Source organism: Cladophialophora psammophila (assembly GCF_000585535.1).
Source record: "Cladophialophora psammophila CBS 110553 chromosome Unknown aczJe-supercont1.2, whole genome shotgun sequence".
Classification (NCBI taxonomy): domain Eukaryota; kingdom Fungi; phylum Ascomycota; class Eurotiomycetes; order Chaetothyriales; family Herpotrichiellaceae; genus Cladophialophora; species Cladophialophora psammophila.
The window spans coordinates 1,403,022-1,419,185 of NW_006912923.1; the positions used below are offsets into that span (position 1 = coordinate 1,403,022).

The window sequence follows — 16,164 nt, forward strand, 5'->3', positions numbered from 1 at the left end:
GCAGCCAGAGACACAGGCCACAGGCTTCGTTCCATAAGGTTCTCCACCGAGAACAGCATTCGAAATGTTTCCAATGAGGGCTTAGAACGTCAGTAAGTGCTCCCTAGCAAAACAATATGTAACCAAAAAAGCGCAGGTTCACAGCACTGCTAGCGGAGGTGATTTCGGGGCCGATGAGGTGAACCTCGGGCCCCAGTGTGCAAAGTCAAATAGAAGTTGTCACAGTTGAATCATGAACCTTTTACCGCTGGGGCCTGATAAACTTCAATTACGGTCTACATGGCAAGCAAACCTCATCCCCGCCCATTGCAACGCCTCCTTATAAGGATGTGGTACTCTCGAGGTGTCCGTTTCACCATTGCCAACGCCATTGCGACACAAAGAAGAGAAGATCTTCGATGAGATTTGGGCCTTTTACACTTCCATACCCCAAGATATCCTCTGAACCAAATGTCCCGGTCATAATCATTGGCGGTGGCATTGTCGGCCTTTCTGCCTCCAATTTTCTCTCTCGCCATGGCATACATTCCATGGTCGTTGAGCGCCACAAAGGAACATCCATCCATCCCCGTGCGCGAAGCGTCAACGCACGAACTATGGAGCTCTATCGTCGGCTCGGAATCGAGGAGCTTGTCCGCGAAGCTGGTGCCTCATTGTCACCCAGCAAGGGCATTTATAGTGGGGCTTCTCTGAAGGATATCATTGAACCCAAATCACGATCAGGGGCAATTAGGAATCTCCCCTGGGCTGGATGTCTTACGCCATTGGGTCCAGTGAGCGGAACATTTGTCACTCAAGATATGATCGAACCAGTTCTTGTGGACGTTGCACAAGGGCGCGGGGTTGATGTGAGATTCGATACGGAATGTGTCGGTGTCGAGCAAGATGAAGATAGCGTCACCGCTGTTTTGAAGGATCGGAAGACCGGGGCCATTTCGACTATTCGAGCGCATTATCTCATCGCTGCTGATGGAGCAGAGAGTCCGATTCGCACTCGTCTCGGGGTTCCAACGACGGGGAAGGGGACACTGGGCTATTTGCTCAACATCCTCTTTCACGCCGACCTCACGTCTCTTGTCCACGGGCGCGAATTTTCTCTCTGTAAGGTCGAACGCCCCGAAGTTACTGGCCTAATCACATCAATCAATAACAGTGATTGTTGGGTCTTCCATCTTTTATTTGACCCGTCAAAAGGCGAGCAGCCTTCAGACTTTCCACCCGAAAAATGTAAAGAGCTGTTGCACCTCGCGTTAGGGATACCCGACATTGAGATTGATATCAAGAGCATCCTTCCCTGGAAGCCCTCCGTACGAATTGCGGAGCAACTGCAACATCGTCGTATCTTCCTTGCAGGTGACGCGGCACACCAGATGCCGCCATGGGGGGGGCCAGGGGGCAAATACAGGCATCGCAGACGTCCACAACCTTGCCTGGAAGCTTGCTGCAGTTTTGCAAGGGCATGCGACCAAATCTTTGCTAGAGACATACGATATAGAGCGGATATCTGTGGGGAGAGCGGCGGCTGAGTTTTCTGCGAGTCTGGCTGATGAGGATGGAATCATATCAACAAAGGGATCGTTCACCTTACCCCTTGTCCTCCTCAAAGGCTTTCGTTTGCTTTCCGGTCACGGATATTGTTATGCAAGTAAGGCAATCTGCGCGGAGGACACTTCTCCGCTAGGAGGATTGACCTGGAGACCATGGACTTTGCCTAGCCTGGCACTTTCGATTGATGGGAGGCCTGGAAGCAGGATCCCTCATTTATGGGTTGAGCATCAGGGCAAACGTGTTTCAACCCTCGATTTATGTGGCAAGAACTTCTTGTTACTTGCTGGAGCAGACGGCACGTCGTGGGTGGAAGCAGCAAATGGGGTGTCTTCTGCTATGGGCATCGACATTGCCGCATTTTGTGCTGGTCCCGAAGGCGGTCTTGTCAGCCCAAAAGGTAAACTCGAAACTGCTGCAGGCATTTCGTCTCGAGGCGCCATACTTGTGCGGCCAGATGATTTTGTGGCATGGCGTCAGAGGAGACAAGTGTCTGACCCTGAGGCTGAGCTCACACAGGCCGTGAGACGAGCCTTGTGTCTACCATGACATGGAGTGTTGTGATGGAGCCCATTTGACGTCCTTAGGACATCTCTCCGCTCATCCGAAGGTATCTATATGCCTTAGTTAGCTTTGAAGATGGGTAAAACTCCTCTCTCACTGCCAATGATTAATATATCGCTGCTCAGGTGTTAACCTGCCGCTTGGACCACTAAGCCTGCATAGCCAGCTGGCATAACCACGCCCGTTGATGGCCGAAGTCAGCCGCAGTTTCAGCCTCACGCCAGGATCCAGACGCACTGTGCAAGTCCATACACATGATGCTGACAACATCCGGCAATTGGGCGGACACGCTGGGGGTGGATACCGATGACAATCATTCAAAAGCCACAAGGCATCCATTCCCCTCCGTCCAGGATCAAGGCTCTGACCGCTTCCGTCTCAGTCTCAATGAATAGGCCGTCATCAGTCAGGTAACTTGTCGTTCGCCTACATCCCTACCATAAGCTTCAGAGAGTCCTTTGACTACGTATCGCTCAGACTCGCTCCTTCTATGTATGTCCCAAGAACAGCACTGAGCGAAACTCAAACCGCGCATTTACTTAGTCCTACAATAGCCAGACTGCCTTCCCAAATACCAGCAGCAGCAGAAAAGAAGCCATGGCGTCGCCAACAATCCCGACTTTCTACCGCGTCTTCTTCAGCACCATCGACCCCCTGATCGCCCTTAGCGGCGCACTGACGCAGGTCTTCGCCCCGGCCACTATCCTGACGCTCTACAACCCTTCGTCAGCCGCTCTCCCTCCAGCCATCGAGACGACGGTGCTCCTCGACAGCACTGCTGGCTACCTGGTCTCGACCATGTTCTTGCAGGTCGTCATGCTACGGGCCCGGCCGGCAGATCTGACCGTCTGGCGCTGTCTGCAGGGCAGCATCCTCATCCAGGACTTGGCCATCATCGGCGCCGTCGTGGGCGCTCTGAAAACCCAGCACCGCCTCGACTGGGGGCTGGTCACCGCCAAGGAGTGGTCTAACCTGGCCATCCTCGCCGGCGTGGGCGCCCTCAGGGTGGCCTTTCTGCTGGGAATCGGAGTGGGTGGGCGCGGAAAGGCGAAGAAGACTTGAAAAGCGAGTTCATTTCGCGGTTCTGCAGCGCTATGTGGTGTGAGGGTCATTTGACTTTCGATGGGAGAGGATAGGATGGGAAGTGATTACTTGGTACCTTAAAAAGTGGAAAAGGCCTTTGCTTGAATTGGTCAAATGATTACCTCGCGTACAATCTCATTGTGACTATTACTCGTCGCAGCATCGAAAGGAGTTCCGTGATCCTCCCCAGGGAAACAGTCGTGTGGAAAAAAAAAAAAAAAAGGACGTGCAGCCTGACCTAGCCCGCTGCCTCCCTAAATAATGTCCTTAACCAACTTATATCCTTGGCCCAAGGTACCAAGCGTCCCGGCCTGCTTCGCGGCCGTGTCGGCAGCCTGATCTGCGGCGAAGTTGGCTACCTCCTGGATGCCCAGTCCCTCGGCTGCTCTTTGCGCCACGGTGACCCAGAGCCAGCCGCCCTTTTCGGTCTGCAACAGGCCGATCTTCTTGGTGTCCTCGCTCTTTTCGGGGCTCTGGTGCTCATCGAACAGGTCGCAGACATTCTTGACGGCCCGCTCGTGGTTGGCGTGAGGCTCAAAGAAGCCCGCCGCGAGACCGTCGACCGTCAGCCGTTCTTTGACCTCTTGAGCCTGCGACGGCTGCGTCAGGAAGACCGCTAGGAGAGCAAGACCTAGCGCGAATAGGGCGTAGATGGCTTTGAGCGTGACTAAGAGATAAAGAGGCAGGTACGGAACGCGCGTCGCAAGAAAAAAGTTGTCTCTCGTCCACTCTTGCTCGTTCTTCACCCTGATGGCGATTCCCGAGCTAAGAGCGACGGCCGCCTGTGAGAAACGGTCGGCGAAGATCTTTGACAGACCCTCTGGCGTTTTCTGGTAGGCGGCCAACGCTGCGGCGTCTTGAAGGGACAGGTGGGAAAGGGGGCTGTTGATGGCGAACGGGGCGCTGAAGACGGCACCATAATAGTCCGCCGTGTTTTCGTCTGCCTCAAGCTCAATAAGGCTCACTGTTCCGTTGGTCCAGTTATATTTCACTACCGAGATGATTGCTGAACAGCTCAGGATGAACACGGTATCGCCGGTAGCGTCATATTTGAGGTAACTATTGTTGCGCATTTGGGCAAATTCGTCTTGATAGGTGTCCACCGGCGGAAAGCCCTTTGACCAAGTCAGGAACTGAAGCGGATTCTGCGTGCTGAATAGGTTTGTAGTGCTGCTTCCGAAACCCACTGGCTGAGTCAATCCTGTGTCGTTGAAGAATTGGATACCAACCATTGCCTCGTCTGGCGCCGATGTCGCGTTCTTAGGGTCCATGCCAACCTCTCCAGAGTACGAAAAGGATGGCGCATTGTAAGGGCCGCAAGTGAAGCCCGAGCTGACATCGTTGACGGACGTGACAGTGCAGTTGGGTGTCACCATTTGACACTGCGTCTTGATCGCCAACGTCGTCGCCACGAAGTCCAGCGTCCTGCTGCTCAGGACATCCCCAAGGAAGTAATAGTTTGAGCCATTGACCGTTACGTTAAAGATTGTGTTATTCACAGAGTTCGACATCAGAGTCTCTGCTGCTTGCTGCGCATTGAGCACGCCTTCGCGTTCTCCGTTTGTCGCAGTCCAGTTAGTAATGCTGCACGGGTAACTGCAGCTCGCTTGAGGGTTGGATGGACAACCCCGTATCTTCCACTCTCCTGGCGCACACTGATGTGGATCTAAACCTCTTCCATAGGAGTAGGATGTGTTGGTCTTCGGAATGACCAATGCGATGTTCATGGCCGTGGTAACTGTACCGAACCAGCTATCGACTGCGCCGATGGCGAAGCTGAATCGTCAAAAGTCAGCACAGCATATAGAGAAACAGGGATACCGGGAGACGAAGAGTTGCTTACGTCATGAACACAATGAACGACAAACACCAAAAGGCCAGAGGAACTGGTTGGACCAGAGATTCGTGGTTTTGCCAGCGATACTTGACGGTATCGAGCAGAGGTTGAGTGCCACCGCCATTGAGTAGTCCAATCAAGATGGATACCTGGTGAGGACTCGGTAGCTTCCCAGATTTGTTGCTGGTCGCTTTCATAATTCGTTGGCCGGCGAAAAAGGCGACAAGAGCCATCGAGGCTCCGGTGACAAAAGGTATGATCTTGGCTGTCCAGGAAGAGATCATGTGTAACACGGCTGGGTTGGTGATAGTATTGTAGTAGAGATAGTAAGCTTGGTCACCGCCATTGCTTTCGATCTGCTGGATATTCTGGAGAGCGCCTATTGTGTCATTCGAGGTTGTTTCGTGCTTCGCAGGAAGAAAGACGTAGCTACTGTCTATTCGATTGTATAGAATGGCAGTCAAAAGCACGCTGGAGATAATGGCAACCGGGACGCAAGGCGCAAATGCACCCCAGAGCAAAGAGGGCAGGGCGCCCTCCATGTTGTCTTTGATCGCATGGTGGGGAGCGGGAGTAGGCGGAGGGCTGTCATGGCTGGCCAGTGTAGCTGGTGTCTCTAGAACTTTTTCAGACAGGAGAGGAATCTTTGTAGGCGAGTCAGGCTGTACTGCGGACGGCGCCATTGTGCTGCGCGATCAATCTCTGGAACTTCAAGAAAGACCTACCGAACACAAACTGATGAACAGCAAAAGTCAAAAGGAAGGCACAAAGCTTGAAGTGGGCTGAGGGTATTTGAGTCGTTCACTTTCGACGGCCTTTCTGAAGTCATGCACCAGTTGCGCAAAAGGCACCTGAGCGATCGCGCAAAGTCCATACGGCATACAGTCCATGAACGGCGCATGCAGCCGACGGAAGCAGCGCAAAGATAGAGAATCAAGAACTGGACAATTCGTGAAGGAGGGCAAAGCCATCCAGACACTGGAGACGTGTTTGTCAGTCAGTAGACCAGCAGTGGACAACGTCCCCAAACGTTGTTGTGGCTGGCGTAAAGCTGCATTTCAGCTTCGGAAATGGCCCCGTCCAGCCCAAAAGTATAGCAGCACCCGCTCTTAGCGAGCAATTGTGTGGCAGCAAAAGTGACTTGCCCTTCCCAGGTTGCAGAAGAAGGTATTAGGCTGGCCAGTCATATCATGCATGATCAGTGGTTCTTCGTGTTTGCGCCCTCTTTTCTTTCAGCAATTCTGTTTCCGAGATGGGGCGGCACTGGGTTAAGTGATGTTCTGGACTCGGCCATGCGGCTGGAGCTTCTTTTCGCATGGCAATTATGTAGGGCACAATGCATAAGGTCGAAATGCGATGGCAATTGTATTTGCCCCCACCTGCTGCAGGGCGCGAGAGCGGGCTCTTTTCCAGTACCAGTATCTTCTGCATGCATTAATACTGGTGAGGTGGTGGTGGAGGAGTGGTGTTGTTGTTGTTGTTGTTGTTGTTGTTGTTGTTGTTGTTGTTGTTGAAGCAGACATATGTAGCAGTTTAGCATGTGTTTGTGGCTAGATTAGACTATAGGCACTTGGAGGCCTTAATACTTTTAGTAGTGCTTAACGGCTTCTTAACAGGGGCTTAGTAGGCGCTTAGCAGTCGACCAGCCCTCACTTCCCTTATGAAGTAGTCAATCATTTTATTAAAAGGACCATCCTTATTATGAATCTGTCGGGACAAATTCTTGGCGCAGCCTCCTCAATCACCTCGCTGTCATTCACCCACTCTCCTTCCCTCATCTCCTTCATGATGAGCTGGACGCTCTCCTACAAATTTGCCCTCAAGTGCTCCACGCTTAGGACCCCACGGCTTTGCACAACATACGTGTTCGCGTATTTGGTGCCGTCCGCGATATAGATTACTTTGTCGTCAGAGGCCACGACTCTCACCATTTTCCAAGTGTCTGCCGGTCCAACGCTTGGTTTGACTCGTGTGGCCCATCCGACCTGTGTATCAGGGTCCGGGTCTTTCTTCAGATCGATCATCCAGTCAAGGTTCAGGTCACCCTCTGGAGAGCCCGAGGACATGTCGCATTCTGGAACCCATTACGATCTACCATTAGCTAATCTGCAGCATGAAAGAATGGGCGATGTTTTTGAGCTGGGGCGGCCTTACCGAAGAGGCAACCTGTAAAATTGCTGCCATTGATGGGTCTGTTAGTCCCTGGTTTTATCGCTTGGAAGATCATGGACGGCTTCTTACTACCCTCTTGGAAGTACAGGACCCACGCTGACTTCTTCCCTGAAGAAGTTGTTGAAGAACAGATGTAAGTAGCCATGGTGATGGCTTCGACTGAGACCGTATCTTCGAGGCGACGGTCCTGGAGGCTCAGCAGACCATTGCTCGAGGCCAGGCCACAATTATATAAACCCCAGTGTTTTGCGGGAGCGTTGACTGTCGGCAGTTAGCCAAATGTTTTGTTGCGGTTGCTAGACGAGCAAGTCAGTTTATTTCGAAAATCTAGCTTCCTCATTGTCCATGACGTGGCCATCGTCTGTTTGTTCTGTCTCGTTCGGATGCAGCTAGAAACTTCACGAGGCGCTCGAAACGGTGGAAATGGTTTTCCAGGCCGGACCTTCCCAGGAGTCCATGCGCACACAGGTCAGCCATTTCTGTGAAAGCACTTTAGCAGTCATGAGCTTGACTGAAAGCAGTGCGCGGAAACGACGACCGTTCTCCGGGGCAGAAGCAGAAAGGCTGGTGGTGGCCAAAGACAGAGCTCGGATTCATGAAGGGGACAATGGTGGCTTGCGCAAAAAGAACAATGACCATCAGGGTCTCTACGCCAATGTCCGCCTGCCGAGTCCGCTTCAGTCTGACCCAGCTGCCAACCTCCGGGAGCCGGGGTAATACGAGGTCAACCCTCAGCCAAGGATAGGTTCGAGCTTCAATAGGTGGCGGAGGAGGAGGAGATAAGCTAGGTCAGACGAGAGAAATGCCTGGGGGCAAGGATAAAAGTGGAGCGATTCAGTAGGAATCTGTGTGAAGGGCGACCCGGACCACACTTACCTTGGTTCAGAATGCTCGAGGCTGGAAATACGAGGGCGTCGACATCCTTGGAAGAACCCCGCTTTGAGCAGCCAGAGGCTGGTCGAGTGCTTGAATTTCAACTTACAGAGGCCCTCTTGATGCTGAACCTCGCCGTTCCTAACGCCCTGAAAATATCTTCCGGATGGCTGCATTCTTCCCAGCTCTACTGGTGAGTACGGGTAGTGGTGTGAGGATGTTGAGCTCCGGCGTGAACCCTGCAGGTATCGTTCGATTTGACCTCGCCCAGCACCGTTGTTACCCTCGTTCATTTGCGCTCCTCTCAACTAGGGTCTCAAGCCAATGTGTACCGAGTACATGTCCACGTCAGAACCATCGGCCGGCGGGCGTGGTTGCCCTCTCTGGCTGTGGTCGGCCACATTATCCGTCTCGTCGTCGTCGTCCGCGAAGTCATTTTGCTTTGCTTGCAGCGCCAGCTGTGATTCGCCTTTCCAAAGCAACTGGCTTGCTGACTTCTCCGTACGATGCCTGGTAATTCTCACGCTGTGTCAACCATCTCACCCCAGAAAGTTGTCTCCCACAGGATCCGTATTATCTCCTTCTACTCAGTTGAACCCCCTAGCGGGCTAGATGCCAGTGCAGCCTTGCCATGTGTTTTGTTTATAAAATGGCAACTTGCCCACTCCGCGTAAACTTCGGGTCAATTTTAAATTCCCCAGCCCAGCCTCGTTCACTCCGCACTCCGTATTAGTTCGCAGGCGCTTGCTTCCCGACTTCTTCGACTGAACTTTTCGAACATTCGCCAGGCGGCGCTGGGAAGCTATAGAGCTTTCGCCGCGCTTCTTAGAACATGTTTCCTGTGTGACTTGAGCTTTTATGCTGATCTGTCTGGGTGTGGGAGGCAGTCCATTGATTGTTGCAACACCAGCCCCCCCCTTTTGCGCAATTCACAAAAGGAGAAAACAACTTGTCGTGCGACAATGGTAAGTTCGATTGCCATTGGACGATTTCAAGCTCTTTGAGGGCCACGATTAACAGGCTGCCCGTCCTCTGTTACACCCCGCCAGCCCGTCTAAAAAGTTATGTCAAAGACAACGGGCATGCTCTAACTAAAAACCTCATTTTCTAGTCTGTCCCTAGTCCTCCGCCACCGCGAGGCGTAGGAAGCCCGCCGCTCTCTTCGCAATCCTACCGCTCCGCTACCATTACAGCATCGAATGGCCCGGTTGGCGCGACCACCTCGTCAGCCTCTGTCCTGGACAACCTACACAGCCCAAACGACGCAGCGACCAAGCTCGCCGAGGCGATCGACGACTTTCTCGGCGACCTGGAGAAGAAGTTCAAGGGGATAAGCGATGAGATACTCACGAAGCTCGATGACATGGCAGAGCGGTGTGATCGGCTGGAGCAGGAGATGTTGTTGAGGGACGCGAGTGCGATGGAGAATGTCGGCGGTGGCAAGGCCGGGAGCACGGCCGGGTCGAGCTGAGCTGAGCTGGGCTACGGTTACTCTGTCCTGCGGGTTATAGGAAGATCAAGAGAGTGGAATGTGAACCATGGGATGACTCTGCATACGGCGAGAAGGATGCCATCTCTGGGACAGACTCTCGGGTTTCGTGCAGAGCATGGAAAGGGAAGGATTGAGATATGAAGCATCCGCGGGCGTGCGAACCACTACGACACAAGGCCCAGCTATTGAAGGCGAGGGAACCTAAGTCCAGATACGGACGAGCCCAGCTGAGATACCGAGTGAGAGGAAAGACGTCAACGAGTGCAACTGACCCGAGAAACTATGCGTGGAAAGAGACTGGAAACCCACAAAAGCCTTTTGAACTCCTCTAATGATGTGTCAATTTACAGATCCATTCCCTGCAGATCTTTAGTTTTTGCTCGATCTGCCCCTGGCTTCGCAAGTGCCCACTCGGTCGTTCGTCGTCGCTTACAACTCGCTCTTCTCCTCCGGCTCCTTGACCAAGAACTTCGAAAGGATATTGCTCCTCTTCTGCAGATCATCGATCTTCTCCGGTGCCAATCCGCCCTTCTTCAACAGACCTGCTAGTCTCGTCTGTTCTTTCATCGCGTACTCCGGGTTCCCTGTCAGCTTGGACAGAGCTCTGAGATAGTAGTCGACCGACGAATCCTTCAAGTCCTTTGCTGCCTTTTTGATCTCAGCCGTGGCCTTCTCAATCTCCTTGAGACCGTTGGCGGTGACGTATTTGGCGAGCAGGGTATCAATGATTTCGACAGTCCCAGCCTGAGAATTCAACCCGCCACCCGGAACTCGGTAAGTGCCAGCTTTGGAATTGACAAAGTCCACCAGGGCCTCTTCGCTGCGTGCGCCACTGTAGGGTTCTGGCTCGGTGGAGCCCTTGGGGAAGAATTTGATGGTCGGGTAGCCGGTGATGCCTTGGGCTTGTGCCGTAGCTTTTGAGTTCTCAGCTTCGGCGTCGATCTTGGCGATTAGAACGTTGGGCTCATTGACGAAATCGGTGGCGAGCTTTTCCCATGTCGGGGCAAGGGATTTGCAGTCTGTAGACCAGAGATTAGCATGTGATACCACACAGCGGCGGTCTCAAAGGGCAAACATACGTCCACACCAAGGTGCTGTAAAAGCCACCAAAACATCCTTATCCCCACCGATTTCGGACTTGAATGTGGTGTCTGTCAACATCTCAACATGGCTCGGTGCCTTCTTCGGCCCCTTGGCCTTAATGCCAGACTTCTCCATCACGAAAGCGGTCAAACTCTCCAAATCCCTCCCACCATTGTAATCCTCTGGTTCCGAGCCAGGTTTGCCATCGAACCACTTCAACGTTGGAAATCCCTGGACACCAAATCTCTTGCCTAGGTCCTTGTGCTTGTCCGCATCGACATTTGCAATTGTTACCTTGTTACCGGAGGCGGCGAAGGCTGTGGCAAGCTCCTCGTAGACGGGGGCAAGATTCTTGCAGTGGCCGCACCACGGGGCGAAGAACTCGACGAGGGCAGGCTTGCCCGACTCAAACACGACTTTGTCAAAGTTTGAGGGGATCAGATTGAGAACATCTGAGGCGGCGGTAAGGAGGGGCAGGGCGAGCGTTGCCAGCGGGAGAAGGGAGCGAAGTTGCACCATGATGGCGCCGTATCAAAGGGAAAGTTGTAATATTAGAAACTCGTGTGAACGCAGACGAAGAGGCGTCTGCAAACAGTCAAGATTGTGAGGCCGAGGGGTTCAAGGGAGGAGGATGCAGGGACGGTGAATACTTGAACTCGTTGGCGGAATATATATGAACAGCGCCGCTTTATTTCACGGCAATGCTTAAAAATGCACGACAAGCAGTCCCGGCCTGCGCCCCCTTATTCGAGGTTCATCCAGCTGAAAAGCCACTTGTCCTTGCGGCACAGCCTTGTCACCCCAAGCAGGCCTAATCATAATAATATGTATTATCTCCTGACAGACCAGATACATACATACCTAGGTTGATTACCTAGTATTTTAAATATTCTCGATAGAAGTGTCTCATGGCCGATGTCTCTACACTTGAAGGTGGTGACGACATCTTTCACACCTCTAAACGGCAAGCCTCGTTCGAGAGGCAGCATCTCTCTTGATACAGACATTAATTGAAGGGGGTATGTAGATTGAACTGTCTCCTAACATGCGGGACTTGAAATCAAGAGAATGGGAGAAAGTCGCTCTCTACAGCATCCCAACGCCGCCCCTCGCCTTCGCTTGTTGCTTGCCGTTCAAACATCAACAACTATGCAAAACAATTGATCGGTGGTCGTGACTGCTGGTCGCCCTCTTGGACTGGATCCTTCTGTTTCTCTTCATCCAGCCCCATATAGCTGATGATATGCGCTGTGAGCGTCAACAAGCACTGCAGGGGAGAGTCAGTAATGACGTGACAAAATGCTGCAAGGTATCTAGCACTTACTCTGTAGTACTTGTTGCTGAGCCTGTTTACTCTCGCATGCACACTGCACACAGGTCCCATCCTTCAGATCAAGAAGAATACTCCACGCCATCTCCTCGCGTTCATGATCTGGTAGACAAGGCCGCTTGAAGTCACTGAGGTGGTACTTGCGACTAACGCTTTTCATATTCGCGTCAGTCATTGGCGGAGAAAAAATCAGAAACCCTTGATCATCGATTCTCATGAAGCGCCGTTTCCACAGAAATGACTCGGGGAATTGTACGTTAACATCCCCAATGTCGACAACATGCATTAATGACTCTACTACCGAATTCTCCCCAGTGAGGTCGGGTTGTTCTTGCGTCATATTCGCTTGGGACTGATGAGCCTCGTCTTTCGTCGTCGGTTGATTTTTGTTCCGCGCGCTCGCTAGATTCGACATTCGTTTCATAAGTCTACTTGTCATCGAAGATTTCGGTTTGTCCTCGGAAATGGATGCGGCGTCACTGACTGATCGCGGACCATGTCGTTTGTGATGGCCGGATTTGGAGACTTTGCTATGGTTTGACTCCGATCGAGGGAGGTTTGTATGAGAGCCAGATCGATGTGAGGAGAAGGAAAATCGGCCCCTTTCCGACTTTGTAGGGCTTTTAACCCTCGGTTGATTTGAAGCCAGCGCGTGGTCAGAGGTCGACTGGTCGGACCTCTCATGCTCAACGATTAACGGACTCCGGTAGAGATTGAGAGGAGTATGATAGCTAGAACTGGGGGCCTGGGGAGGATGTTTGTTGCTGGGATCACGCACAATCCTTGCTGTAACAGAGATGGTCTCGCCTTTCTGCAGTCTGTGCACATCCGACGAGGGACGTCGCGGTTCCTTTGCCGCGAGTGATTGAAGTGGATCATATTGGGCTCCTGTTGTAGGCATTTGTTTTGGGGGTGAACTTTCCGTTGATGCATTCGGGGCTTGTTGCTGATTCAACAGGAATGATGAACGCTTCATGAATGCCGAAAAGGCGGAGGTCCCGGCATGTGTCTCTCGTATTGGCTGTGAGTGTCGTGGAGGACTTGCATCTTTTGTCCTTAGCACTTCCAAGGCCTTTATACGTTTTGAGATGCCTGTTCCGAGTGTAGCCTTTTTAGTAAGAGGCAGCTGAGCAGTCTCTGTCGGCAATGGCGGCCACTGTGGAAGCGCTGTTGAAATGCTTCGTACGCTACCGCTGCTGGGTCTGTTTCTATCGGGCGTTGTTACAAGATTTGGTCTGCTTGCTGAGTGGCTACTGCCTGGCGGCTTGGTAACAATATCGCGCAAACGATCGGAACTTCCTTTGGACATGATTGGAGTTACGGGCGAACGTGCCACAGAGACTGGCTTAGCCTCGTGGACTGTAGCGTGCTGTATCTCGTCCATCAAAGAATCATCTTCTGAGAGATCTGAGGCTGACGCATTGCCGCCTGATAGAAGCTTCAGGGGCTGTGGGGGTCCTAAACGTCCAGATTTCTTAAGTGGCACCGCATCCTGTGTCAGGGCTGGAATAGAAGGCCGTTGCTCAGTCGCCGGAGTTGGTTGAGGTTTGCTCTCCAAGACTAGACTCTCCCCTGTGATGACTGGTTCAGCTTCCAGGTAGGCAAGTGCTGCCTTGACGTCGGCACCGGACTCCCGTTTGTCCTCTTCATCTGGGGTGGTCCGGCCCGAACTGGTCGATGGTCCTACTCCGATTGGAGCCGCGTCAGACTTGGCCGCGGCTTTGTCTTCCTGAGAAAGGGCTTTCGGCGTCAGCGACGAGCTTGTGGCTGATGACAAAGAGCGACGAGTGCGGGAACAATCATCCTGTTCGCTAATGGAAGAGGCTTTTGTTGAAGGCTCTTCTGACATGTTTGTCATGATGGTCGGCGACGTTGTATAAGATGATTGAGTCAACTTTGACTCCTCTTCGACGTTTGAGAGCTGCTCCTGACTCGGGATAGATGATAGACGAGTACTCGAGCCGTTGGCGTTCACACTCGACTCTGAGACATTGTGAACATATGTATTTGGAGGGGTTGATGATGATGCAGCCGTGGCTGCCCTTTGAGCGAGAAGAATATTCCTTTTCCGTAGCTGCAAGGCCTTCATTAATCTTAGCTTTTCCGGAGTCGTCGTAGAGACATCGCCAGTCACAGAAGCTGGTCGGAGGATTGCAGAGCGGCTATCCCCCCCATTATAGGGAGCGTGCAGGTAAGATGGCGACGGCAGGGGCGGCACACCATTGACGGACTGACTCGATGGCACAAAACGGCCAGCAGGGACGCTTCGACTTGACTGTTGGGAGCCAGGCCGCAGCCCAAGGCTGACTAGAGACTTGTTGTTCACCCGAATAGAAGTTGGAAGGTTTGCCACTGGCCGTATACCTGTACCGCTGTCTGTCGTCCCGGATGTCTTAGGACGATGACTTGACTCAACATGAGGGCGCGGTCCCAGCTTTTTCTTCTTTGGCTTGACCGTTGTATACGAAGCGACGTTACTACTCCACTGGCTGATACTGTCCGACTCGGCGGCTGAGAGATGACGAGCGTGAGGGCGAGGGGTAGCTGGATTGGAGGTGTCTGCTGTTGCCGTAGTGGTCTCGAGAAGGATGTTGCTGGTGGCTTCGAAATCTGGAGCCCTTGGCCCTTCGCCTTCGCTCGTAGAGGGTGGTGTCGGTTCGGGAGTGGCTGGGAGCTCTTTGTCTACGGTGGACGGCGGTAGCGGTGATGGTAACGGTGATGCCGGTGGTTTGGGGGATGAGAGAAGGCTCTCTTTTCGAGGAGGGTGTATGTTCTTGTCCGGTAAAGACAGGGCACCGGTGCCGCCGTTGACGGCGGCGGCTTCCTCCTTCCTCTTTGCCAAAAGAGCTTTTGCAAGGACTGCGCTTGCCGGCAGTTCATCGAGTTCATGCCTTCCATAAGCTGTATCCGAGGTCGATGTCAGCGTTGACGGCTCCTCCAGCGTCTGCGCTGTGAAAAGACCAAGGCCTTGATTCTCATTCTCATTCTCATTCTCCTTGTCCTCTTCTGCTGGCAACACGGCGTCTTCGGCATCTTCAGTAATCTCGTTGAGTCTGCGCCGTCGCAGAGAAGAGCTGGATGAGGTGAGCGACGATGCAGAGGGTAGCAGCATGGTACACAGGCCGAGCGCGGACTCTGTCAACTCGGAGGCGGCAGCAAAGGAGAAGACGGTGTCATGTGGTATGAAGGTTTCCAGGACCGATTGAAATTGCACGGTAAGCCGCACTGCAGCGGGTGAAGCAGGTCAGTGACAGAATCCCTCCAAGTCGAACGCGCCTTACCCACCTTGCAGCAATCGAGAGGTTCCTTCAGGCACATATTTGAGGACGACTTTCTTGCGCCGATACTGCACCAACCCGTACAGCGGCGATTTCTCTGCATATTTCTCAATAACTCCACGCACAGCTGGCACACCTCCTGTCCCCTTGCTCAGCAATTCAACCGTGTCGCGGTTGGTGTATTTCAGTAAGAACCTGATCCATGTAAGCAGGTGTCACGGAGGACGGATTGCGCAGAACCACAAGGCAGCACAGCGTCAAAGTCATCGCGCGACATACCATCCTCCTGCGTCCGCCTGAGCAGCTTGGTGTGCTTCGGCGACTGCAGCTCCATCAAGTCCATTCAATGACATTTCTCAGCCTCATTGGGAAGGCTCAAGCCTGCTCAATGGGTTTCAGAATCCGATCTCATACAGTCCAGAGATGGGCGGAAGGCTTTACAAGGTACGGGAGAGTGGAAGAGCAAGGCTCGAGGCGATCAGGGCAACCTCCCAAATTCAATGGACCCAATGCCCAGCTGCCAGCAAGCAGCCACAGCCCTCTCAGATTGGAGATGCAGCTTCGAGGGGAAGTCCAGGGCCACATGCAGGATGCAGGACATTCTACGGATGGAGTACAGCGCGGAATACTATCTACTGGGTACGGTACTTACAGTTCAGGGGGGGGTGCTGCAACGGGCCAAGTTGGAGCCACGACAAGGGTAGCCCGCCGACAGTCCGTGGCCGATGTGCCCTGGTCAAGGCTAGCGTGCCCCGTTCTGCGAGATGGTGGAGCTGGCCTTGACGCTGAAACTCTCAACCAGACGGTCGATGCTCAAGCGTTATTCGCCCATGTCACCAGTTCCCACGAGCCAATTTCCCGACACCCTGCCGCTGACCATGCGGCTAGAAGCAAGCGAGACAGGACG

At 53.1% G+C, this 16,164-nt stretch overlaps 7 protein-coding genes across 7 annotated transcripts; 3 read left to right on the forward strand and 4 right to left on the reverse strand.

Moving 5' to 3' along the window:
* Positions 1 to 596: 596 nt before the first annotated feature.
* A1O5_01846 (uncharacterized protein) lies at positions 597 to 2,094 on the forward strand (the record flags this gene model as incomplete). Its single annotated transcript, XM_007742462.1, has 2 exons — positions 597 to 1,307; positions 1,354 to 2,094. 2 exons carry the CDS (start codon positions 597 to 599, stop codon positions 2,092 to 2,094), a joined length of 1,452 nt encoding a protein of 483 aa, XP_007740652.1.
* Positions 2,095 to 2,706: 612 nt separating this feature from the next.
* Positions 2,707 to 3,171, forward strand: A1O5_01847 (uncharacterized protein; the record flags this gene model as incomplete). Its single annotated transcript, XM_007742463.1, has 1 exon — positions 2,707 to 3,171. One exon carries the CDS (start codon positions 2,707 to 2,709, stop codon positions 3,169 to 3,171), a length of 465 nt encoding a protein of 154 aa, XP_007740653.1.
* A 275-nt stretch (positions 3,172 to 3,446) lies between these two features.
* Positions 3,447 to 5,571, reverse strand: A1O5_01848 (uncharacterized protein; the record flags this gene model as incomplete). The annotated part of the gene is made up of 2 exons (XM_007742464.1): positions 3,447 to 4,968; positions 5,036 to 5,571. 2 exons carry the CDS (start codon positions 5,569 to 5,571, stop codon positions 3,447 to 3,449), a joined length of 2,058 nt encoding a protein of 685 aa, XP_007740654.1.
* Positions 5,572 to 6,834: 1,263 nt separating this feature from the next.
* On the reverse strand, positions 6,835 to 7,346 carry A1O5_01849 (uncharacterized protein; the record flags this gene model as incomplete). The annotated part of the gene is made up of 2 exons (XM_007742465.1): positions 6,835 to 7,103; positions 7,184 to 7,346. 2 exons carry the CDS (start codon positions 7,344 to 7,346, stop codon positions 6,835 to 6,837), a joined length of 432 nt encoding a protein of 143 aa, XP_007740655.1.
* A 1,586-nt stretch (positions 7,347 to 8,932) lies between these two features.
* A1O5_01850 (uncharacterized protein) lies at positions 8,933 to 9,545 on the forward strand (the record flags this gene model as incomplete). Its single annotated transcript, XM_007742466.1, has 2 exons — positions 8,933 to 9,039; positions 9,197 to 9,545. The coding sequence occupies 2 exons, from the start codon at positions 8,933 to 8,935 to the stop codon at positions 9,543 to 9,545; spliced, it is 456 nt and encodes a 151-aa protein (XP_007740656.1).
* A 450-nt stretch (positions 9,546 to 9,995) lies between these two features.
* On the reverse strand, positions 9,996 to 11,168 carry A1O5_01851 (protein disulfide-isomerase A6; the record flags this gene model as incomplete). The annotated part of the gene is made up of 2 exons (XM_007742467.1): positions 9,996 to 10,585; positions 10,646 to 11,168. 2 exons carry the CDS (start codon positions 11,166 to 11,168, stop codon positions 9,996 to 9,998), a joined length of 1,113 nt encoding a protein of 370 aa, XP_007740657.1.
* Positions 11,169 to 11,866: 698 nt separating this feature from the next.
* A1O5_01852 (uncharacterized protein) lies at positions 11,867 to 15,610 on the reverse strand (the record flags this gene model as incomplete). Its single annotated transcript, XM_007742468.1, has 4 exons — positions 11,867 to 11,916; positions 11,974 to 15,204; positions 15,265 to 15,452; positions 15,537 to 15,610. 4 exons carry the CDS (start codon positions 15,608 to 15,610, stop codon positions 11,867 to 11,869), a joined length of 3,543 nt encoding a protein of 1,180 aa, XP_007740658.1.
* Positions 15,611 to 16,164: the final 554 nt, after the last annotated feature.